Raw genomic sequence first — 23,919 nt, 5'->3', positions numbered from 1 at the left:
TAGTCCATGATTTGATAATATGGTGTTACAATAAATACGTGCTAATCATGAATTAATTAGGTTTAATAGGTTTATTTCGCTAATTAGTCTACTCTTGTGCGATTAGTTTTATGTTTAGTCCTTCTAGTTAGCATCCGATGTGATATGAACTAAACTTTAGCCCCTAGATCCAATGTGATATGAACTAAACTTTAGCCCCTAGATCCAAAACCGCTAAAGCACTAAAGTCTGTCACATCAGATGTTTAGACACTAATTTAGAGTATTATAATATTGACTAGTTACAAAACTAGTTAAACAGATTGAGACTAATTTGCGAGATATTAATATATGATTTGACATTATGGTGCGACAATAAACTGTGTTAATAATGAATTAATTATACTTAATAGATTTGTCTAACAAATTAGCCACAGCTTCTATAATTAGTTTCATAATTAGCTCATGTCTAATTCTACTAATTAGTACCCAACATCACAAGGATTAAACTTTAGTTCATGGATCCAAACACGATCAAGTTAGCCGTGGCATTGATTTTTTTTTTCATGTATGTATGTAAGTAAAAAAACAGGTGCAGGTACAAGCTCGCACATAAAGGAGGCAAGTACCCACCACTCGCTTTCTCAAGAACAGTAAAAGAGCACTGAACAAGTAAACACAATAGCATTTGAAACTTTACAACAATCATCAATTTGAAGATTTCATATATTTCTAAATAGGTAAACACCACTATTCCCGTTACCCTCACCTGAACAAACCAATTGAATACCTTAGTAACAGTCCTCCCTTAGTAACAATCCTCGCCTTTCATCATAAACCTTATCATTTCAGAACAGTGATTCATGCAACAATCGCATTTCTCTTGGTGGCCGTATATGGGTTGGTCTCGAGCAGATTCTCCAGGGATTTTGCCTTTCTGCTTCGCACCCGGCCAGCCTCCTTCAGTAGCTCCCCAAGCCTCCTCTTCTCATCGTCGACATCTGGGTTTGCCGTACCTAGCTTCTCCTCGCGCATTCCAACAACATATTCCAAGATCTCGATGGCCTCATCCAGTCTGTAAACAAAATGCAAATATTAACAGATAATTATGGCTAAAATGAAACACAAACTTTTCATATTAGCAGGACAGGGGGTGCTGACGGGCAATATTTCCTCCTCGGGAATAAAGCACCGTTGCTTCAGCAATCTGATCCAGCCAGCTAAGCTAGTGTTGACATTTCTGATCCAGCCAGTTGTACTCTTTCACCCAGACTATAAAGCTAAAAGTCTACATGCCTTGCAAAGCAGATGAAGTTTCCAAGGGAGGAATAAAACAAATAGAAAAATATAAAGCAAAAGGATAAAGTATGTGCAGCCCTTCTTTACAGAGGGGCCAGTGATAAGCATGTAAAGATGATGCAAGATGGTCCTACTTCAATTAAATTGATCCAACTTTATACTGTACCGATCAATATCTGATCAACTAATTGGAGTAGCGAGAGCTGGTACAGATGCTAATCATGTGCCTAGCTGGAAGAGGAGTCGACTAAGACCAAAGAATTCCCACTTGCCAGGGTACCTTTACCCTACATACCACCTACTATTTCCAGCAAATCACTAATTGGAATGCAAATCATTAATCATTATGCATGCAGCCACACAGACAATCATCAACACATAGTTGAGACAACGACTGGAGTTGGAGAAGTAGGGAGTTTACCTGCCCATTGCATCATAAGTTCCAGCAAGATTACTGTATACTCCTAAAGTATCTGGATGATATGGCCCGTATTCTTGTTCCAGAACAGTTCTAGCTTCCTCAAACAATTCTGCTGCTTCATTTATCGAATATCTTTGAACACATGCCAAGCCCATCTGGTTCAGGGCAATCCCGAAGAAGGCAGATTTTTTCTCACCACAAGTGCGGAGCTTTGCAATCGCACTCTTGAAGGAATCATAGGACTCACCATAATTGCCCAAAATATAGTGCAAGACGCCCATCTGAGCCTCAATTCCAGCAATTGTGCTCTGTTGACCGGCAGAATTGTTGTACATTTTCAAGGCCTTCTGAAGTAACTTGAGTGCTTGCTCATGCTCATTCATTGTCTCATATATGGCTGAAACATCAGTTAAACCAGTGGCAATTTCTTCCAGAGAAGTCCCTGGAATAGGTTTTTGGTAAATTTTGAGGGCATTTTCACAGTAAGATTTTGACTCCCTCAGCTTCCCAGTCTTATTGTACAGATCCGCTAGGCGCACAAAAACAGAAGCCACGGTTGCATGATTCTCCCCTTTGCTGGTCTTGAATACAGTAAGAGCTTTCTGGTAAGCAAACACAGCCTCATCGTACCTGCCCAATGAGAGGTAGATATCACCAATGCTGCAATCCACCGAGGCCACCTCTGTCTCCTGACCATTGGCTACCATGGCCATGCTGGCCATCACTAGATGCTCCAGGGCAGCTTCATGATCACCCTTGGTGTCACAAATTAGACCCATCAGCCTCCTATCAGCTGTTTCTTCTAGTGAGGCCGTCTCGCCATGCTCCCTGTGGATGTCAAGGGCTATCTGACACAATCTTTGTGCTTCATCGAGTTGTAGTGCCTGCACATGGGCCTCAGCTAAGTACCGACAAGTCTCTCCAACCCTTGGGTCTTGCTCTCCCAATGTTTGCTTTTGGATTTCAAGCCCAGAAGCATACCATTGCAGTGAGAGTGCAGTTTGACCTAGCATGCCATAGGTGTCCCCCAACTGCATGCAACCAGAAAACTTCGCAAGAGCATGTTCCTGACCTTCCTCAATTACAGGGATCTCAAGGGATCGCTGCAGCACAGGTACAGCCTCTTCATATTTTCCCAAGTTGCAGTAGATTGCTGCAACGACATGCAAACTCATCACTAAGTTCAGGCTTGGCTTTCCACCAGCACATTTCTCAAATGACTTTGTGGCACGGAGAGCATATTTCAATGCCCGTCGTGGGTTCTCTGAGGCAATCAAGTCTCTTGCATGTTTGAGAAGAAATGGACCAAGGTCTGGGTTATCAAGCCCAGCATCTTCTGTTCCATTCTGTGGTTTGGCGTTTGATTTCCGCCGATGGCCAACTCGGCTTGCTGGTTTGCTGACCTCGCTCTCACCTTCCTCAGTGGACACCTTTCCATTGGGACCAACAGAGGCATCAGACTCAAGCTGTGATTTTGAGGCCTTCTTCGACTTCTTGGACGAATTGGAAGACTGTTCCTTTACTGGGGTCCCATTCTCAGCAGGAGGTGGGGGTAGAACGTTGGCAACACTCCCATTCTCCTCTTCCTCCTCAATCACCTTCATGGCCTCCATCTCCCCAGCAACAAGATGGCGAAGCTCTGAGTCAATCCTAGACTCCTCCCCATCCGAGCCAAAGCTCTCACGTGATGGGGAGCCACCCTCACTTGAGCTCTCCATCTCGCACACATTGTTGTAGAGCTGCTCAATTGAGGGCTCCCCAGCACCAGAGCCCTCGACATGCATCTCAAGTGCCTCGCTGTGCATGCTTGCCGCCATCGTTGAAGCTGCCGTCGACTTTGGGGCGGGAATATTTTCGTTCTGTGGAGAGGAATTCACCCCGTTTGGCACCTCCTCTGCAACAACTCCGTCCACTGTAATTCCAGGCATCTTAGGTGAAAATTACGCCAAAACTGTTCTTCCCAGAAACCGAAGCAGATGGGTAGCTGTCCACAATACCCTGGAAGAAACAGAACAAAATTATTGAGGCGGCATGTAAATGCTTCAAGATTGAACCCGACGAACTAATTGACGAAAAAACTTAACATTGGCTAAGGCCAGGGGCGGACCAAGGCCATGGGTGTACAATTGTACACCCAATAATGTTTGCAAAAAAAATTGAACCCAGTAGGCATGCATACGCTAATAATTAGATCAGATCCGAATAAAAATAACCAAATATCTTAAATTAAATTAGGGTTCGTGTGCTCGGTTTCACACAGCAGGAATGAAAGAGAAATGGTGCGCAAACCTGGTGTGTGCTCGTCGCCGGCAAAGGACCGACGAGACCTAGGCGCCTGGCGTAGGGCGTCGGCGGTCGCCCAGTTGCCGCACAAGAGAGGGGGGGAGGGAGGGAGAGCGCGCGCGGCGTGAACGGGAGAAGAAAAGGCAGGGGTGGAGTCCGTGTGGCAATCGGGTGGATCTGGGTAGCTAGCCTCACCGTGATCAGCGCTCGGCAGCTCGATCTAGCCTCTGGACGGCATTGCAGTTGCGTGGGTCGATCAGCTCCAGCGACAGGGAGGCCAGGTGGATGGAAACCGTCAGGTCCTAGTCTGGTAAGAAGGGGAGGAAAAGGCCGGGAGAGGCTCCGTTGCCATAGGGGGAGGGGGCGGTGACGGAGGGGAGGAGAGAAGACGAGTGCCGCGGGGGCGGGGGGCAGACGGGACGGGAGAAATGGTGGCTCGCGCCTCTGCTCTGTGCAATCGGACCACTGAGACAACCCCACGAGCGGGCAGGGGCATTTTGGTCCAGCTCAGCAGGGAATTGTGGACCAGAGTCGACAGAGAGAGGTCAAAAAGGTAAAACCGTAAAACTAAAAGACACCAAAACGGGTGGTAAAGATAACCGTGGCAATTCTCCAAAGTGGCAAATTCTCTACTGACAAATCATCAGATGCAAAGGGCCTGGACTCATCGGATGCTTTTAGACCTTGTCTGAATATTATCAGACTAACGTTAATTTACATGTGTTGAAATAGATTAAGGTAGAATTTAAACTAACCTTACTGATTTTATGTCATGCATCCCTTCGTTTATTTAGTAGGACATTGCAATTCTATATGACAAATTATAGGGCAAAGTGAATGACGTAATATTGATATAATAATTTGGAACATAATATTGATAATTAGGCACTTTATATTTCAGGACAAAACAAGTATCTCTAATCTAAAAATAAAGATACAAATATTTTAACTACTAATATAACTATTTATTTTAAATAAAAATGTTATATTATTATAAAGAAGAATTCACATGATCACTCTAGTGCCATTCATTTTATGTTGTCAAGCTAATAATGATCATTTGATGGTTAAACACAAAAACATTTGATCAGCAATAATCATAAATTAACTCACATTTGGTACTTAAGTGTATTATCCTCTCAATTGGTATTATCAGATTTTGACTCTCTTAGCAAATGTAAATATTTTGGACAATATCATAAGGATTTTAAAAAATAATATTTTTCTATATATTTTTTTAGAAAATGGTGCTTTTTATGTGCATTTTACTCGAGTAATGAACTAAAGTCTCATGTTATTCGGCAAGTTGTAGCCTAAAACACCATGGGAAAAATATATATGAGTTATGGACAGAAGTAAAGTCTCAAGAGCCCATATGATGTTTTAGACTGTGTTTGGTGCAGCTTCTGGGGGCTTTGGCTCCGCTACTTTAGCGGAGCCAGAAAAAGCCTCCAAACCATAGCTCTTCTAGTTCCTCTCTTTTGCACGTATGAGCCAAACAAACAATCCCCTTATGTAGGACAATGGTACTCTACCAATCCACTCCGCTCTGCCTCATGGGCGTTCCATTATTGTCTCAAAATTTCCCTTGTCTTGGAAGTCACAAATTTCGGAATAGCAAATTCGCTATGTGTTTTGATTTGTTAATCACGAGTCACCATTTGTCAGCCACCTGAGAGATATTTCCTCCATTTATAATTATAAGAAGTTTTTAATAGTTTTAGGTATATTACTTTTGTTATATATTTTGAAAAGGCTAAAATGTCATAATTTGGGATATATGGGAGTATTTATTTCTCATCCAGTCATCCGTCCTGCTGTTCACCTTGGAATTAACATATCTATGTTTTTTTCCCTTCTAGATTTTTTTTTAAAAGATACAGGTGCACGGTTGGTAAACCTAAGCGGTCATGTCTGCTTTCTGCGTATGACATTTCTCGTTAGATTGGACGCCTCATCTACCGATCAAACACCTATATATCAGATTTAAGCTCGCATCGCATGTATTCGAAAAAAATAGACAAGGTAGACATGAACGTGGAGATTAAGAGATAATAATGAAAGAGAATACGATGGTGCTGTCGTGGAGGAGGGTAAGAAGTCAAGCGCACACCTCTGTCTGTCAGTGGTTGTGACTGATTTGTAAGTGACCAGAGGAATACACAGCAATGCAGCGTCGCTCTATTGCCGCGGCGTACCGACGGCCATTGGCACGCCAATCAATTTGTTTCAAGCACGTATGGAGTGCTACTTTGCAGCTACAAGCCTACAACTTGTACAGAAGAGCTCACAAGAGTCTCCAAATGTTCTTGTTCACCCCATCTTTTTTTTTGTCGTCATATACTACACCAAAGTAGGTGGAAGTATAGCACATTTCCGTAGGAATCTGAGCTGGGATATGATTTGCAAGATCCTTTTTGTAGAGCTATTTTTTCTCTCTAATTTTGGTGTCCTCTCAAGTCTCAAGAAAGGCCAGCCTGACTGGATACGCTGTTGTTGGTTCGGTTGTCAGTCAGTTGCTAGGAAAGAAGGTGCAGCGGCGGCAGCTGGCCAGAGTGGATGATCGGTTGGCACGAAAGCGATGGGATGCCGGAAACGAAAGTTGTCATGTTGCAATTAACACAAAAATAACAAACATAAAACAATGCACTCGTTTGCAGTCGCGCCGAGGAGGACAGGATGGCGATTTCAGAGTAGGCGAGACTTGCTCGCCACCGACCGGCGAGCTCTATCGGGCATCGGCCGCAGTTTTTTTTTTCCTCTTCTCCTTGCTGGCTTGCTGGATTCCCCTGATCCACCCACCATCCCAGACAGACGCATGCGTATCGTTCTCGTCCGCGGCGCGTCGAGGTGGAGGGTCGTTGGACGGACACGCGTCCTTTGGGGTGGGGAGCACCGTCGTCCTGTGATCGAGTGAATCTGCCTGCGCGATGGCGTCATGATTTTTGTGCCGGCCTGTACCAGCGGTCGGCGTGATGATTTATCGAGCGCCACCGGGCATCGCGGCCCCGTGAGCCGTGACATTGGCTTGGCCTCCGTCGGCCGGCGTGAGTCACGACAACCGGATGGGACAGGTTTATTGTCGTTGTTTTGGGTTCAAAAAATTTAGTAAGACCCTGTTTAGATTGGAGATAAAAATTTTTTGGATGTCACATCGCATGTGTCGGAAGAATGTCGGAAGAGGTTTTTAGAAACTAATAAAAAAACAAATTACATAGCTCGTCAGAAAACTGCAAGACAAATCTATTAAGTATAATTAATCTATCATTAGCATATGTGGGTTACTGTAGCACTTAAGGCTAATCATGGAGTAATTAGACTTAAAAGATTCGTCTCGCGATTTTTAACCAAACTGTGTAATTAGTTTATTTTTTATGTATATTTAATGTTCCATGTATGTGTTCAAAGATTCGATGCGATGGATGAAAAAATTTTAGGTGGGAAACTAAACAGGGCCTAAGGCTTTGTTAGTTCACCTAAAAACCAAAAAAATTTCAAGATTTTTTGTCACGTCGAATCTTGCGATACATGCATGAACCATTAAATATAGACAAAAATAAAAATTAATTATACAATTTGTCTGTAAATCGCGAAGCGAATCTTTTGACCTTATTTAGTCTATGATTGGACAATATTTGCCACAAACAAACGTAAATACTACAGCAGCTAAATCAAAAAAAAAATTCACATCTAAACAAGGCCTAAGATGATCGTTGTATCATTTCGTTTATATTTAATAAATATTATCTAATTATTGACTAACTAAACTCAAAAGATTCATCTCACAAATTATAATTAAACTATGTAATTTGTTATTTCTTTTATCTATATTTAATATTCAATGCATGTGCCGAAAGATTTAATGTGATGGCCGAATCTGAAAAAAATTGTAAAATATTTTAGGAACTAAGGGCAGTCTAAGTGGAGAGTTTGATAGCGTTGTTTACAAGGTTGCCATGTCATGTGAAATGAAATAAAACTTGGATGAAACACCCATTCTCATACCTTGTTTAGTTGTGAATTTCTTTTAGAATTCGCTACTGCAGCACTTTCGTTTGTACTTGACAAATATTGTTCAATTATGTAATAACTAGGTTCAAAAGATTCGTCTCGCGATTTACAGATAAACTGTATAATTTTTTTTATCTATATTTAGTGTTTCATGTATATGCCACAAAATTTGATTTGATGTGACAGAGAATCTAGAATTTTTTTTGAAGTTTGGTAGGAACTAAACAAGGCCCCAGTGAAGAGTTTCATTCCATGGTTTCATAGTCATTTAATTTCAAGACTTGTAGAGAGTTGGTAAGACCAGTTTCAATGCATAGTTTCATGGCGCAGTTACCAAGACTATAAACTAGGTAACCTAGCCACATAGGGATGAAACTCTTCTATCATGTGATGAAACTCCTTCACTTAATGACCCTGCCAAGTCAGCAATTTTGCTTAATAGCCTGATCGTGCCAAGAAACTCATTTCTTCTCTCTATTCTTAAATACACTGCCATGTCATCCAAAATGCATATGTGGTAACCTATTTAATGTGAATGAAACTCAGATAAAAATGTTACACAGGTAGGTCTTATTTAGTTACATTATTTTTTTTGTAAAATATATACTGTAACATTTTTATTTATATTTGATAAATATTATCTGATCATAGACTAATTATGTTAAAAAATTTTGTCTCGCAAATTATAGTTAAACTGTACAATTAATTATTTTCTAATCTATATTTAATGTTTCACGCATGTGTCACAAGATTTGATGTGATGGAGAATCTAAAAAATTTTATACGTAATTCTTTTAAGAAACTAAACAAGACATAGAAATACTTGTTGAGGGCACTCACAATGCAGACTCTATCATAAAGTCTAAAGTTATTTATTACCTCAAACAATGTGGACTTAGAGCCTAAATAAAACTTGGAGTTTTATTTTTTTCTATCTCTTTTCTTTAATAAATATGTTACCACATCAGTAAAATACCATAAAAAATATGTAATTAATTGTTTTGGATTCTGTGATAGAGTCTTGCATTATTAAACGAGGTACTGAGGTATTGATTAGTGCGCCGGCCGGCCGGCCGGTCGACGTTACTGTAGGGAAAACAAAAGGTTAACAACCAGTTGGATCGGTTCTGTTGGACTGTCCATTTCTCTTTATTCAGCAAACTGACTGCGACAAAGGCACAAATTAGAGGCTGCTGAATCGTTCGTTTATCCAAAAAATTATAGCTAAAAATATTACTTATTAATTTGTTGTGAAAAAACATATAAGCTCAAGCGATCACGCTTAGTATTTCACAACGGAACGCACACACGACGAGCGATGAGGACTATAACTCTGAAGACGTGCAGATGACCGGAAAAGTTGGCCATTTGTCGGGTGGGAGCGAAAACGGTGCAAAGCGGCGTGTTCTTGAATCCTGACCTAGTGGCACGGCAACATGGCCTAAAAAAACAAAGTGACACGGCAACGGATTAGCAGTACGCTATACGCATCGGCAAGAGGACGCAAAGGGCGGCTGGCTTGAGGCATCTCGCTCGCCTGCCGTTCCAAATGCGCTCCGCCGCTCCGGGTTCTGGGCACCGAAACGCCATTTCTTCATGTGAATCTTGTCTGAACATGGCGCCAGCCCCCTCGCCCTTCGGCGCGGGGTCGCGCTAGTTCCGAGTGGAAATGGAACTGGCCGGCGCACGGGAAAACTGGGGCACATGGGCCGATGGTCGTGCGCGTGCGTACGCCGTACAGGTGGGGAAAGAAGCCCGCCGCGGCGACGGGCGCGCGGGGTGCCGGGCTGCGACATGCCAAAAGTCAGGTACCACGCGGGTGGGCCACGCAAATCTGGACCTCTTCTCACGCGGAAAGATTTGTATGGGCCGCACCGTCGGCCAGAGCCTTCCTCGCATAGAGTGCCTTTCTGGTTGGATTTCTGCGGGCCCTTTTCGCTAGACCGGGCCGGATAGCCGTTTTGTAGGCCCAAAGCGGCCCAAGCGGTTAATCCTTCCGACGACGAGGTGAAATCAGTTGGCGAGTTTTCTAAATTTTTTTTCCCCTTCTCCTGTTTTCCTTCACCGTGTCACCGGGGGCGAATCGCGGACGCCGCCCACCTCCCCCATCTCCCCTCCCCAGCCCGTGCACGTCGCAAACCCTTCGTCGCCACCACAGCCTCCCGCCGGCCGCCGCGGCTCTCATCCTCGCGTGGTTCGTCGCCACCCACCGCCGGCGTCTCTCGTCCGGTGCTCGGAGTCTCGGCTACCTGCTCCCGCCGCCGAATCCTCGGGGCCTTGCTGTTGCCGCCACCGCCGAATCCTGCTGCACTCGCCGCAGCCGGGGGGGAACGCGGCCTGCTGCGGGAGCTGGCGCCGCCTCCTTCACGGTGCGTCGTCACGGAGGGTATTTTTCCGTTTCTTCTCCGTCTCCCTAAGGATCGGTCACGGTCATGCTCGGCTCCCTTTTGGGATTTAGACCGTTGAGCATTCTGCTGAATCTAGGGTCCCAATCCATAACCGGAATCGCCTCATGGATCCTAATCCATGCGCGCGTCGAACGAACATCTACGGGGTTTCTATTTTCACTGGCACAATTTTACTGCACATTGAAACATGCCGTTAGGGTTTTATGACACATGTATTTAATGGCCCTGGTACCTGTACGAAAATGCCACTACATTTTGTGCACTTTTGCATGCTTACCATATGCCATGCCCTCTTGAAATTTTGCTGTAGCTGACCAGAAAAAAAAGGAACCACACTGTGTTTTCATGCATGTAATTCAAATGAACTTTAGTTGCATGGTACTACAAGTCAAAATGTGGCATGTTCGTTAATTTCTCGTGTCAGATTCAATTGAATCCAGTATATCTTATGCTCCTGCTGGGAGTTCGTTACTAGTCTGTGTATTTGCGTGACAGTGCTGTCACATATGACCAGCTATTTATTTTGTGATGCCAACTGTCGAATACACTACTTTCTCTGTTTCTTTTTTATGCTTGAACCAAACCTTTCACTCTACATCATGCTTCGCTGCGTAGCTGTCTGGGTGCTAGGCCCCACCTCTTTCGCCTAGTTTCCTCGTAACTAGCCTTGGTCAATATTTTGCCTGCCTAATCACCTAGGTAGCAACTGCTGTCTGCCTAGCGTAGCACTTTCTAGGACACCATGTTTTCATGTAAAAAATAGCATGGGAGAAGAAGATAATACTCCTGTGTATTGTGAGAAAAAAAGAACAAAATAATACTGCATCTTTTTGCATGGGTAGTGCTGTCACTTCACGCGTTTGTTGAGTAGAAAAAATCATCGCAAGTATAATATATTCTTTTCTGTTTCAAATGCAACTCTGCTAGATTTTCGTGAGGTTTTTATTTTTATTTTTTTCTTCCATAATATGTTTTCTTCCGAAGCGCTGCATATACTCTAAACAACAGTTTTCTATTTTTTCTATGTAGAACTAAGTCTACAGTCTTTATGGGCTTCATGCTAGTAGAGGATAATTCCTGCGCTGCTTTTGGAAGTCCTGCTTTTTTTTTCTCATAGTGGATTGGTAGACCAGATCCTGGCAAAGCAATGCTGATGGACCCTCCTGTTATGCAAGTGGATTGCAAGTTGAAAAATGATGTGGATAAAACATCATCAATCGCCTATGATAGGAAGCTGACCATCTCACATGATGATTATGGGTGGGCAGGCTCTGATGTCCACCCAAAAGATGATACAATAGTATGTAAACCTGTCGAGGTTAGCGGTGCTTGTCAAACAGGCATTACTGAGGTATTAGATGCTGCTTCCAAAAATTCACCTCTTAACTTGGGTGATTTACCTCAGGGGACAGAACTAAGAGAGAAGATTGGTGACAATTCTTGCTCCGATGTAAAACTTCAGTTGAATTCAAGTGCTGGAAATAATAATGGCTTGCAAACTGATGACAACTTTAATAAACAGAGTTTTGGTAAGAAGGATATGTATCATCCTCAGGAAGAGATACATTCTTCTCCCAATACAGTGTCATTACCAAGTTCATGCAGAATCAATGGAGATGCCACACCTTCTGGAGAGGAGAAAATAGCAGAGGATCATGTCAAAGTGGATGGAAATGTATATGCTGTAAGTAAGGAAGTCGGAACTGACTTGGTAGGATGCCATGCACGGCAGAAAGAATTGCAGTGCACGCTCCAAGATTTATCAGAAATAGCCTGCAGTATTGATTTAGTACGTAATAAATCTTCTCCACAAGAAGAGAAGAAGCAGCCTGTTTCCCCTTTAAATGATATGGGCCATAATGTTGATAACAATAGCTGTAATGGTGATACCAATTATAAAGGTGAGGAGCTTAATATGGGGAATGCTGGAGATGAGGATCATGCTGTAGCACTTTGGGTGAAGGTACACTTTTCTTTATTTAAATTCGTTTTGGGGTTATATGAGGAAGTACTTGTCTTGTTTCAGGTTCCAGAAATTGTGCATTTAATACATACACCATGTATTACTGGGGGGGGGGGGGGGCAACTCATATCTCTGTTATGATTTTCTAATTGTAGTCTTAGTTGCAGCTTTATTCCAGTTAAACAATGGTATGCTTGAGTTGTCCTGGTCCATGTAAAGTCTTGTTTTCTTTATTAGTCCTAATCCTAAAAAAAGTTAACTTGAGATCGAAGGTCGAAGCCTTAACTAAAATGGTTAGTTGGAAACTTCTTTTCATATACGGTCTCAGAATAAACACCTTCCCATGTCCTATTAAACATTTTTTTTCATGACTCAGATAGAATTTTGTGGTGTAAATTATGCTGGATGTCCCCCTAAAAGTGGTGCCCTTGCTTTCTTCTGTTTATTCAGCTAAATATTGTGTATTTAAGTAAAGAAGGGGTATCTTGGGATCCAAATAACTATTTTCTGTACACTGAGCTTTAGGTACTGCTATAATATGTTCTCCTTTTGTGCACAATGAAGATAGTATCTTTGGTACATTGGTGATTCTAGCATAATTTACTATCGCAAAAATGAAAAGGAGAAATTTTGTTCACTGAGCTACCTACAAGATCGCTAGTACTCCTATTATAGTTCAGCCACCTTCTTTTTGTGGCATAGAGAAGTTTTTATTTTTTCTAATACCTCCTCTGTGAACACGCTTTATTCTTTTCATGTGAAAACAGTGGAGAGGAAAATGGCAAACTGGAATTCGATGCTGTAGAGTAGATTGTCCTTTACCTACTCTAAGGGCAAAACCAACACATGACAGGAAGACCTATATTGTCGTTTTCTTCCCACGAACAAAAACTTATTCTTGGGTAGACATGCTACTTGTTCTTCCAATAGAGGAATGTCCTTTGCCACTTGTGAATGGAACTCATCGTAAATGGAGAAAGCTGGTGAAGGATTTGAACATTCCTCGACGATTCAACATGCAGAATCTTGCCGTTTTTATGATAAATTTAATTGATGAGCTTCATATTGAGGTTGGTTATGTTCTTACAAGTTTTCTTATGCCTTTGGCTTCAGTTGTTGACACAATTTATATGTTTATTAGGCTGTAGTTGATAATGCTCGGAAGGCTACAACATGGAAAGAATTTGCCCTGGAAGCGTCTTGCTGTAGAGATTACACTGATCTTGGGAAGATGCTCCTCAAATTTCAAAATGTAAATCCGAGAACCTTGTTTCGTGTGGATATTTCGTGGAGCGTCGCGTCAACTTTTCTTATGCAAGTAGAATGTCCGTTTTGCTACTTCGCAGTGCTTAGCATTGATGTTTTTTTTACTTCTTTTTTCCATTTTTCCAGATTGTATTATGGAAATACTTTCCATGTTACTAACTGACTGTGGTCTATCTCTTTGTGACCTTTACATGCCTTCATGTTCTCTATATCTTCAATGCCAGTAAATTCTGTAGTCTATTTATGTCCATAGTTTTACTATACATCATTTTTCCTTTACCTGTTGCTGGATGTACCATATTCATTGTTCTGCACATTTTGTCTAGGATGTGTCACAGACTTCTGTTAAGACGATCATCATAGCATGAATAGTGAATTTATCATGCTGCGTTTTTTCAAAAGTTCATCAAAAAGTTGTTTATGTAGTAAATATAAATATAAGGTTAAGTAAGGTTGCTGATTCAGATTCACTTCCAAATTTGTTATAAATGTCAAGAATCAAGATAGACAGGCAGTCAATCTAGCACTGTTCATCATTTTCTGGCCGTGCCACTTGTCTTTTTTGAATCTGAACATCAAAGATGAATTTAGGGTCAAACTTTTGCATGTCTATTTGACTTTGTGTTTACCACATGCATAATTTTTCGATGTTTCTTTTGAAACATTGCAACATGTTGGCTCAGTGACTCTACATTTTTGCTATAGGGATGCCTGATGCCAAACCCATGACACCAGTTACAACAATGCCTTAGCAAGCTAGTTAGACTAGGCATGAGACCCAACAAGATACTAATTAACAAAAAAACTAATTTAGTACTACTAGTATCCATTAGGTATGGCAATTTGCAGATAAAAAACGAAAAAGAGAAAAACATTGATATCTTCCTTACATCTTGTATTTATCATAATTTATCCTTGGGAGTCTTAACTCCATAAAAATGCCTAGAGGTTTAGATTAAAGATTGGTAGAATTTGAAGCTATATTAGGACAATTTTGTTCCTTTTTGCCATACATTTTTTTGGTGGGGGTGCGGGCTCGACCAATATCTAGGAGGTACTAGCCGTTGTTGCCGATAAATAGAAATAACCCCCCCTCCCCCCGCCCCCCAACACACACAAAGGAAAAAAGGACTCGATCTTCACTATGGCTTTCTGAATTTCCATAGATCTGTGTCATTGGTGGTCTTACAAATATTTGAACAATGTTCTGTTCTTTATTATCTAACATGTCAATCATTTCCTTGTATGTTTCTCAGCATTGTTTCATCTTAATCATTTGATTTCAGATGATTCTTCCTGACTACATAAGTTGTGAATGGCTACAAAATTCTTTTGAGATGTGGAACCAAAAGTGTATGAATGCACATGATGCTGAGACTATTGAAATGCTTTGTGAGGTACTATAATTTTTATTCTCCTTCCTCTGCACTATGTTGTTTGGAAGGTCGTGATTTACGGGGTGTTCTGCTCGAAGTCTAACATTGCCTAAGCTTAGGGACAACAACCACACTTTCTTAGGTAGGTACGTGGATTGTTACAAAATGTTGAATGTCATAATATCACCTTCCATGTGTCAGACTCATTTCTAAACCACTCATTGCAACAACTTTGGCTTGCTACCCTTTCATAACCTCCTAATTGACGCTTCCTAGATTCATTCTTTTACTAACTTTCCTGATTTGTGTCTGCCATTTTATTGGCAAATTTATCTATGCTTATAGCAAAGTGGGCAATGAATTGTAGAGTTTCTTAGATTTAGGGGGGGGGGGGGGGGGGACAAGATGGGTGGGCGGCCCATGGACCGGCGGCCCCTTTATTTTTGCTTTCAAGGGGGCACAATACGACCCGGAGAACCAGTGGGGCCCATTATCGGCACCCACCATCTGTTGCGGACCAATCCCTTCACAACACTTAAATCCTCCCTCTCTTCTCTTTCTCGCCGCCGCCTCTCATTCTTTCTTCTCAAGCACATCCAGATCTGGCAGACTGGCCACGGCGGCGCGTACAGAAGGTGCCGAGGTCTTAGGGGGCTAGCAGCGCAAGCAGAGGTGGGGTGCAGAAAATTTTGTTTGGGGCGCTGCTGGGGTTGTGGTCTGGATCTATCTGCAGCCATAGTGTGTGGAAACCACCAAAGCGGCTCTGGATCTGTATGCAGCCATCGATTCCTGGCTTCTTTTCCAGTTCTGTTGCATAGGTGAGGGGAACAAAAGTCATGATTCTCTTTGTGAATAGAACAGATGCGGGGATGGATCGGGTTTATGCCTCTTCATGTGGAGTTGCCCAGCGTTTGTTTCTTGGATTACTTTCTATTTGACAGTTAGTTGATTCATGCATTTTCCGCAATTACTTGCCTAATCTTCTCTTGCTTAGTTAAATTCCTTTCTCCTGGTAGAGATCTTTCCTCTTTGGTCGGCGTTTATAACTGCTGTGTAGGGATTATCATCAATGGGTCACCACCCACAAGGCCTATCTGGTTCCATGAAAAGTAGGTTCTAGCCATGTGGGGCAAATGCAGGGGCAGATCTACCCTGCCCAGTTGCATCTACTTAGCTTTATGGTTACCTCAGTTTCAATCATCGCTAATAGTTTATTGTTTCTCTATGTTTTTTGTTTGTACATTCCGACTTCACTTCATTTCGTGCTTAGAAATACCCACTTGGTGGTTAAGAATTCAGGTTCTCGTTACTTACCTCATTATTCAATTTGATATTGATGGTTGTGTTAATAATCATTTGAATTTCTTACAGTAGACTATAAAAACACTTCTAGTTTTGGCATTGCCTTGTTCTAAATTCAGTTGAAACAGTGCTTAGATAACTAATATGTTCTCCTTTGTGGTTGTTATATAATATATGTGCTATGTTTAAGGGTAACTTAGTTATCTTTGTGTTAGTTTTTATTCTTCAGCCAACTATTTGTTTAAAACACCGCAGTTTGTCACTCATTGTAGTTTTTTAATCACAAGTATAGATTATCTTTCCGTGCTTGATTGTACCAGCTAGATCGCCATTTCTCGACCAACAAATTGTATAAATTATAACATTAATTCCCTTCACTGTTATCAAGTAAATGATGCAATTGGTGTTATGTAATTTGATTTTATTGAAGGGACTAGATTTACTCAATGTTTCTTTACTGCTGAATCTTGATAGCACTATTTTCAGAGTTCTGGTGTCTAATATTGATTATTCTCCTATTACATTTATATACTTATTTTTCTTATTCTGATTAAAGTGTAGCCAACTTTTTATTTCTTGTCTTCTTTAACAGGAACTTCGACAGTCCATTCTTGGGAACAAGCTTAAGGAATTGCGGAATGCGTCAGTGCAGCCTGAATTAGTCCCTGAGTGGAAGACATGGAAACAAGAATTGATGAAACAACACTTTTCATTGCATCCTGCTGGTAATGTTGGCAACTTCGAGAAAACCAATTGTTACGATGATCCAGCTTTAGATCAACAAGGTAGTAGAAAGCGTCCAAAGCTTGAGGTCCGAAGAGGGGAGATACACATTTCACAGATGGGTGAAGCTGACTACAGGACTCCAACTGAAGACCCAAACCAAAATAACCTTCCTAGTAACTCTGTCATGCATGAAAATGTAGGGGCATCAGGAGCAACAAATCAAAATAATGCTGTCACGTTACCTGGAAGTTCTGGTACCAACGAGAACTCAATATCCAGTAGTGCCAATGCAGCTTTACAGAATGCTAGACTTGATTTAGATTCATTCAAAAGTTCTCGGCAGTGTTCTGCATACATTGAAGCAAAGGGAAGGCAGTGTGGTAGGTGGGCAAATGATGGTGATATTTACTGTTGCGTGCATCAAAGTATGCATTTTCTTGACCATTCTTCAAGGGAGGACAAGGCACTTACCATTGAAGCTCCATTGTGCAGTGGTACAACTAATATGGGTAGAAAATGCAAGCATCGAGCTCAGCATGGTTCTACCTTTTGTAAAAAGCACCGCCTACAGACAAACTTTGATGCAATGCACCCAGAAAATTTGCTGGATCCATCCGAGGTACTCCATATGGGCGAAGAACCTCCAAACAAGTGGGTGGAAGAAATTTCTAAGTCACAAGCAATGTGCATAGACTTGGAAAAAGACAAGAATGTCCAGGCAACTGTGGGTATAGAGAACTCTGGTGAAAAAAGTACAATGGAGAAAACTGATGTGTGTGCGGCATCAACTTCCATGGCAAATACTGATGATACTTCTATTTGTATTGGAATTCTCTCTCATGACAATATTGTCGAATGCCAGGATTATGCCAAGCGACATAGTCTTTATTGCGAGAAGCACCTTCCAAAGTTCCTTAAACGTGCCAGGAATGGTAAGAGTCGACTCGTTTCTAAAGATGTCTTCGTTAATCTACTAAAGGGCTGCACATCAAGAAAAGAGAAGATATGTCTACACCAGGCATGTGAATTTCTTTATTGGTTCTTGAGAAACAACCTTTCTCATCAACGGACTGGTCTTGCTAGTGAGCATATTCCCCAGATACTGGCTGAAGTGTCCAAAAATCCAGATGTTGGAGAGTTTTTGTTAAAGTTGATATCTACTGAGAGAGAGAAACTAGCAAATATCTGGGGCTTTGATACAAATAGATCTAAGCAAATATATTCTGAAAACAAAGAAGAATCTGTAATGTTGCAGGAAGAGGGAACGAATCTTTCATCTGGTCCGAAGTGCAAAATTTGTGCTCACCAGTTCTCTGATGATCAAGCTCTTGGATTACATTGGACAACTGTCCACAAAAAGGAAGCCCGGTGGCTGTTTAGAGGTTATTCTTGTGCTGCATGCATGGAATCTTTTACAAACAAAAAAGTCCTTGAAAGGCATGTGCAGGATGTACATGGGGCTCAGTACCTCCAGTATTCAATTCTCATTCGATGTATGCTATGTAACAGCAATTTTTTGAACACAGATCTGCTATACCCTCACATTGTTTCCGACCATGCCCAACAAATCAGGCTTCTTGATGTCCCTCAGCGGCCAAATGGTCAATCTGCTCAACAAACAGAAGGAACAAGTGGTCTGCCCCTTTATGATAGCCACAACGTTGAGGATGACGATGGCTCACAGAAGTTCATCTGCAGATTATGTGGGCTCAAATTTGATCTTTTGCCAGATCTTGGCCGCCACCATAAAGTCGCTCATATGGACTCAGGTGCTGTTGACCACATTCCACTGGGCCGTGGGAAGTATCAGCTTAACCGCGGCCGGCACTATTATTCTGCTTTCAAGAAAAGTTTACGGCCGACAAGTACATTAAAGAAGAGGAGTAACTCTGGAATTGAGAAAAACTTTAAGTTTCAGAGCTCTGGCTTAACATCTCAAATACTTGAACCTGAAACATCCAGCCTTGGTAAGTTACAGGATTTCCAATGCTCAGATATTGCACAAACTTTATTTTCCAAGATTCAAAAGACAAGACCTCATCCAAGCAACCTTGATATTTTGTCGGTTGCCCGCTCTGTATGCTGTAAGACAAGTCTTCTTGCTGCATTGGAAGTTAAATACGGATCTTTACCTGAGAACATATTTGTGAAAGCTGCAAAGCTTTGCAGTGACAATGGCATCCAAATTGATTGGCATCAAGAGGAATTCATATGCCCTAAAGGTTGCAAGTCTAGATCTAATTCAAATGCTCTGCTTCCTATGCAACTCACGGCAGTTGATTTTCCTGAAGCTCCTTCAGTTGATCCTCTTAATGATGATGAAATGTGGGAAATGGAAGAATACCATTATGTTCTTGATTCGAAGCACTTTGGATGGAAGCCTAAAAATGAGAGAGTTGTTCTCTGTGAAGACATAAGTTTTGGCAGGGAGAAAGTTCCAATTGTCTGTGTCATTCATGCAGACGCAAAAGATTCTTTAGGTATGAAGCCTGAAGAACTTTTACCACATGGCAGTTCTGTGCCTTGGAAAGGTTTCCACTATATCACAAAGCGTTTGATGGATTCATGTCTTAGTGATTCAGAGGTACTGTTTCCTTGTTTTCAATTATTGATATATATGAATGTATATTTGTTTAATAAGTGGGTCCTATATTTTCCTTGCACTTCATTGACATGTCTCATGTCACCTTTGTTCATCTTCATAAAAAATATTTTTTCTAACAAGTTATGTTTCTACAGAACTCTATGCCTGGGTGTGCATGTTCCTATCCTGAATGTTCTCCTGAGAACTGTGGTCACGTGAGTCTCTTTGATGGTGTCTACAGTGGCCTGGTGGATATCAATGGAACACCGATGCATGGCAGATTTGCATATGATAAAGATAGTAAAATTATTTTACAGGTAATACTTGTCAGCGTTGGTACATCTTCTGTTTTTTACTTCACCATTGCCATATGGAAAAAGTTGCACCAAACAACTATTCTTAGTTCGTAGTTCATTCTTGTTCTGTGCTTATAATACACCAATAGGATGGCCAGATTTTGTTTTACGTAAGACTGATGTTAAAACTGCTGTGTTTCATCTAAGGCTTGGGGTCTAAAACATGTGGACTTAGGTCCGCACATCTGCTACTGGATTTGTTTTACTCTATATCTATATATACTCTTATAAAGCTAAATTCCACTAGATGTTTTATCTCTTCGTGCAAGGTGTCCACATCATTCCCCACTAAGTGTCCCACTAACTTGCAATCCTTTCATGCAAGCTATCCACGTCATCCCTTATTAATTACCAAAAATGTCCACATCATCTCTATTATGTGCAGTGCTATTCTACACCCTAGCCAAAAGTGAGCAGAAAAACTACTTAGTATTGAACAACGTTCAATATCATTTAGTGCTACACCCAGGACCACGAAATACTAAACAATACTGAAACACGAATACTAAACGATAATGAATTCTATTCAGTATAATAGTTCGGTGTAGAATAAGAATAGCACTTGTATAGTAATGCTATATATAAAACAGATTTATTTTTAAGAAAATCTTGCGGCAACACGCAGGGTATGCTTCTAGTTAAGTTATATGTTTTGGTCCTTATTTGTAATTCTCAGAACTTGACCACGTTGTATTATTTTCTTCATTGTTCTATAATCTATATGAATTGACTTAGATACCTTTGTCCTTTCTGATTGGTAGGAAGGGTATCCAATATATGAGTGCAATTCATCATGTACTTGTGACTCATCCTGCCAGAATAAAGTATTGCAGAAAGGGCTGCTTGTTAAGTTGGAACTCTTCAGAACTGAGAATAAGGTGAAGTATTCCCCATGATGGATTTCTGAACTCCTGTATGTACTACTGCACCTTAGTGTTCCTTGCAATTTATTTTAATGTTGTCAATTTTTGTAGGGTTGGGCTATTAGAGCTGCTGAACCTATTCCACAGGGTACCTTTGTCTGCGAGTATATTGGTGAAGTTGTGAAGGCTGACAAGACCATGAAAAATGCAGAAAGGTTTGGCGTTCTTTCATATGCTTTCTTTGAATCTGAACTTGAAAAAACATATTGGAAGTTCTCAGTTATGTAGAAAATGAACTTCACCAAACTTGTCCACATTATCTTGTTTATTCATAGTTAAATGCTAAAATTTTCATCCAACAACTAGTTCATTTCACATTTTTGGAGATTTGCACTTAACCATTGAATGCAATACTGATGGGATGCATCTCATTGAATTCTCGTCCCATACAGTTCAGGCTTGTAAAAAGCACTGTCAATTCTTTTTGGATTTATGTTGTTGTAACTTGTAATAATTATTCATTATTCTAAACTGACCATTTTATATATATATATTTCAGTGTGTCATCAAAGGGTGGGTGCAGTTACTTGTTTGACATTGCTTCTCAGATTGATATGGAAAGAGTTCGAACTGTAGGGGCTATTGAATACTTGATTGATGCCACAAGGTCTGGAAATGTTTCCCGCTATATTAATCACAGGTAATTCCATTTTATCATATTTTAGGGAAATCCATCACTGGAGCAAGTTGATTCTGGAACCAGTATTTATTTGTGCTTATTGCTTTGATAACAGTTGTTCCCCGAATCTCAGTACCCGATTGGTTTTGGTAGAGAGCAAAGATTGCCAGCTTGCTCACATTGGCTTGTTTGCTAATCGAGACGTAAGATTCTTTCTAACATTTTCCATTGTAATTTATATTGACTTGCTTTTAATTATTGATATGCTATTCTTCAGATTGCCGTAGGAGAAGAACTTGCCTATGATTACCGACAAAAGCTTGTAGCAGGCGATGGCTGCCCCTGCCATTGTGGAGCTACCAATTGCCGAGGCCGTGTCTATTGATTTTGCAGGAAGACACTAAGTAACTGTTCAGCGCTTGGTTGCAGAACTCCGGAGATTTCAACAGTTGTGTAGGCTGCTGAGCGATTTAGTATTGCAATTTTCCTAGAGCTTGAGTGCAGGGCTAGGATCTCATTCTTCATGCTGCAAATAGGGATTGTGATATAGGACTCACAGGCAAGCATTAGGCAACAACATAGTGTCGATTTTAGTCATGGTACCATCATGCTTAACTGATTATTTGTTAGACGCAGCCAGAAATGAAAGTGATTCGGGCTGCTTTGTTTGTAGGCGAGAATTCTCTCTGTAAAATTCCTTCATTCATATTTTATTGATCATGGGCACATCATCGACGTGAAGTAATAAACTGGTTATCCCATTTTTGCGTTTGTTCATATTGGACAGTGGCCTATTATGCAATCTAGCCGTGCCAAATTATAAGCCACTTTGACTTGTTTTGGTACATTCAATTTGCTATGTATCAAGATATACGTTATATCTAGATACAGAGTAAATTTGATATACCAAAAAAAAAAACACTTTGCATTACTCATCTGTCACAGCCGTAGCGCCGGACACCAGAGCCTCAAGCTCAAGAGGTACATCATGCCAAACGGTTTGTGCGCCGCTGGGCAAATTACAACCAATGACAGCAAATTCATGCGCTAAACGATTACATATACGAGGACATACTTTGAAAAAGCAGCTAGTAAAATCATGTGAAGCAACGAGCTTAATCTCTGTAATCAGGCAGCTCAATGTCGATAGTCATAATCATCACCGTCCACTGCCGCTTTCACCAGAGTAGCATCTGTCTCCAATACGACCTGTGCAATGCCCATTTCGGCTGCCATCTTCAGACCTGCTGCGCAGCCCAGCAGTTCAGCGTGGAAAGCTGAAAGTAGACGATCATGTTTTCCTGCACCAGCTCTTGCGTGATGGCTATCAAAAGATAGTCTTATTTCTCTAATTGCGAGATTATGAATTTTATCAGAATCAATAAAGAAGTTCGTCTGGCTCTAGGGATGAGAATTTGGAAACATCAAAACTGCACTTTGTTTAATTGGACCACTATCTTATCTATGAAGCTGAGAGAGAGAGAGAGAGAGCATATGATCCTGATGTGGTGTGCCACATGCTAACGCATCAAATTATCACACAAGAACGAAAGCAATCCATCTAAGGCCCTATTTGGATGCAAAGTATTTTTGAAGTATTGGAGAAATGCTATGGTCTTACAAAATACTCTGGTTTTTGAAAGCTAATGGGTGTTTGGATGCAACAAATCTTGTAGTCTCTAGAACTATGATTTGGTTAAAACTGTAGTCTTTTTGAGTTTTAGAAACTCCACTTATTACCTCTTTTCGTGTCTCTTTGGCTTATAGAACCATAGTTTTGTGATACTACAATATTTTAAACTGCATCATTCAACAACGATTACAAACTGGGTGGACAACCCACACTTTGCCATGCAGCTAAGTGGAATTTTGATTTGTTGCAAATAGAACAAACTTTGCATCCTACAGCTGAAATTTATAGTCCAATAGTCTTTTGCATCTTCAGACAAAAGCCTAAGATCAACAAACATCACTTTGCATAGCATTATCATCGTCACAGAGATAAGTGATAGGATGTTGTAACAAATTTTATGAGTCCTTGATATATTTCAAGTTCTCATGGTAGAACTACAAATATCTAAAATTAACATGAGAGCTATTCATAGCAATTCACTTTGCTATCTAAGAAATCAATTTCAAACTATGACATAATTAATTTTTTCGCACAAAAACTGTAAGCATATATGTGTGCCATGAAAGCTAATAGGTTACATGTTTGATTGGCAAATTGGTAATGGCAACGACAAATTGCGGAGGGGGATCAATGACGAGTACACTTACAAGACTTTGTTTGGTTGGACAACACGAGATTGAGAGTTTGAGTATATTTAGATAACACCTCGAGGTGAGAAATTGGCATCGCTTGAACTTATCAGTCAAAATCAGCTATACTTTTTCAATCATA

At 40.9% G+C, this 23,919-nt stretch overlaps 2 protein-coding genes across 4 annotated transcripts; one reads left to right on the top strand and one right to left on the bottom strand.

Moving 5' to 3' along the window:
- Window positions 592–4,414, bottom strand: LOC8073151 (protein KINESIN LIGHT CHAIN-RELATED 2). 2 transcript variants are annotated; one of them, XM_021459668.1, is made up of 3 exons: window positions 3,988–4,414; window positions 1,699–3,696; window positions 592–1,053 (listed from the first exon to the last, which is right to left on the bottom strand). In XM_021459668.1, the coding sequence occupies exons 2-3, from the start codon at window positions 3,624–3,626 to the stop codon at window positions 840–842; spliced, it is 2,142 nt and encodes a 713-aa protein (XP_021315343.1). In that variant the 5' UTR covers window positions 3,627–3,696; window positions 3,988–4,414; the 3' UTR covers window positions 592–839. The 2 variants fall into 2 exon arrangements, with proteins under 2 accessions (XP_021315343.1, XP_002452671.1); XM_002452626.2 differs by having other exon boundaries at window positions 597–1,053; window positions 4,177–4,414.
- Window positions 10,042–22,281, top strand: LOC8073067 (histone-lysine N-methyltransferase SUVR5). 2 transcript variants are annotated; one of them, XM_002454366.2, is made up of 12 exons: window positions 10,042–10,378; window positions 11,430–12,363; window positions 13,131–13,433; window positions 13,505–13,615; window positions 14,916–15,026; window positions 16,900–19,617; window positions 19,773–19,934; window positions 20,735–20,851; window positions 20,948–21,051; window positions 21,396–21,536; window positions 21,631–21,718; window positions 21,793–22,281. In XM_002454366.2, the coding sequence occupies exons 2-12, from the start codon at window positions 11,548–11,550 to the stop codon at window positions 21,898–21,900; spliced, it is 4,779 nt and encodes a 1,592-aa protein (XP_002454411.2). In that variant the 5' UTR covers window positions 10,042–10,378; window positions 11,430–11,547; the 3' UTR covers window positions 21,901–22,281. The 2 variants fall into 2 exon arrangements, with proteins under 2 accessions (XP_002454411.2, XP_021314681.1); XM_021459006.1 differs by having other exon boundaries at window positions 10,042–10,361; window positions 21,793–22,260.

This window comes from Sorghum bicolor, chromosome 4 (genome assembly GCF_000003195.3).
Source record: "Sorghum bicolor cultivar BTx623 chromosome 4, Sorghum_bicolor_NCBIv3, whole genome shotgun sequence".
In the NCBI taxonomy this organism is placed as follows: Eukaryota; Viridiplantae; Streptophyta; class Magnoliopsida; order Poales; family Poaceae; genus Sorghum; species Sorghum bicolor.
Note: the sequence above shows the minus strand (reverse complement) of the source record. Positions and strands in the feature narration are given on the sequence as shown.

Coding starts and splice junctions, on each gene's coding strand:
- LOC8073151 (XM_021459668.1), bottom strand. CDS start 3,626: ATGCCTGGAATTACAGTGGACGGAGTTGTTGCAGAGGAGGTGCCAAAC. Junction 1,054..1,698: donor ACTTATGATGCAATGGGCAG/GTAAACTCCCTA, acceptor TTTTGTTTACAG/ACTGGATGAGGCCATCGAGA.
- LOC8073067 (XM_002454366.2), top strand. CDS start 11,548: ATGCTGATGGACCCTCCTGTTATGCAAGTGGATTGCAAGTTGAAAAAT. Junction 13,434..13,504: donor TTGATGAGCTTCATATTGAG/GTTGGTTATGTT, acceptor TATGTTTATTAG/GCTGTAGTTGATAATGCTCG. Junction 21,052..21,395: donor ACCATGAAAAATGCAGAAAG/GTTTGGCGTTCT, acceptor TATATATTTCAG/TGTGTCATCAAAGGGTGGGT.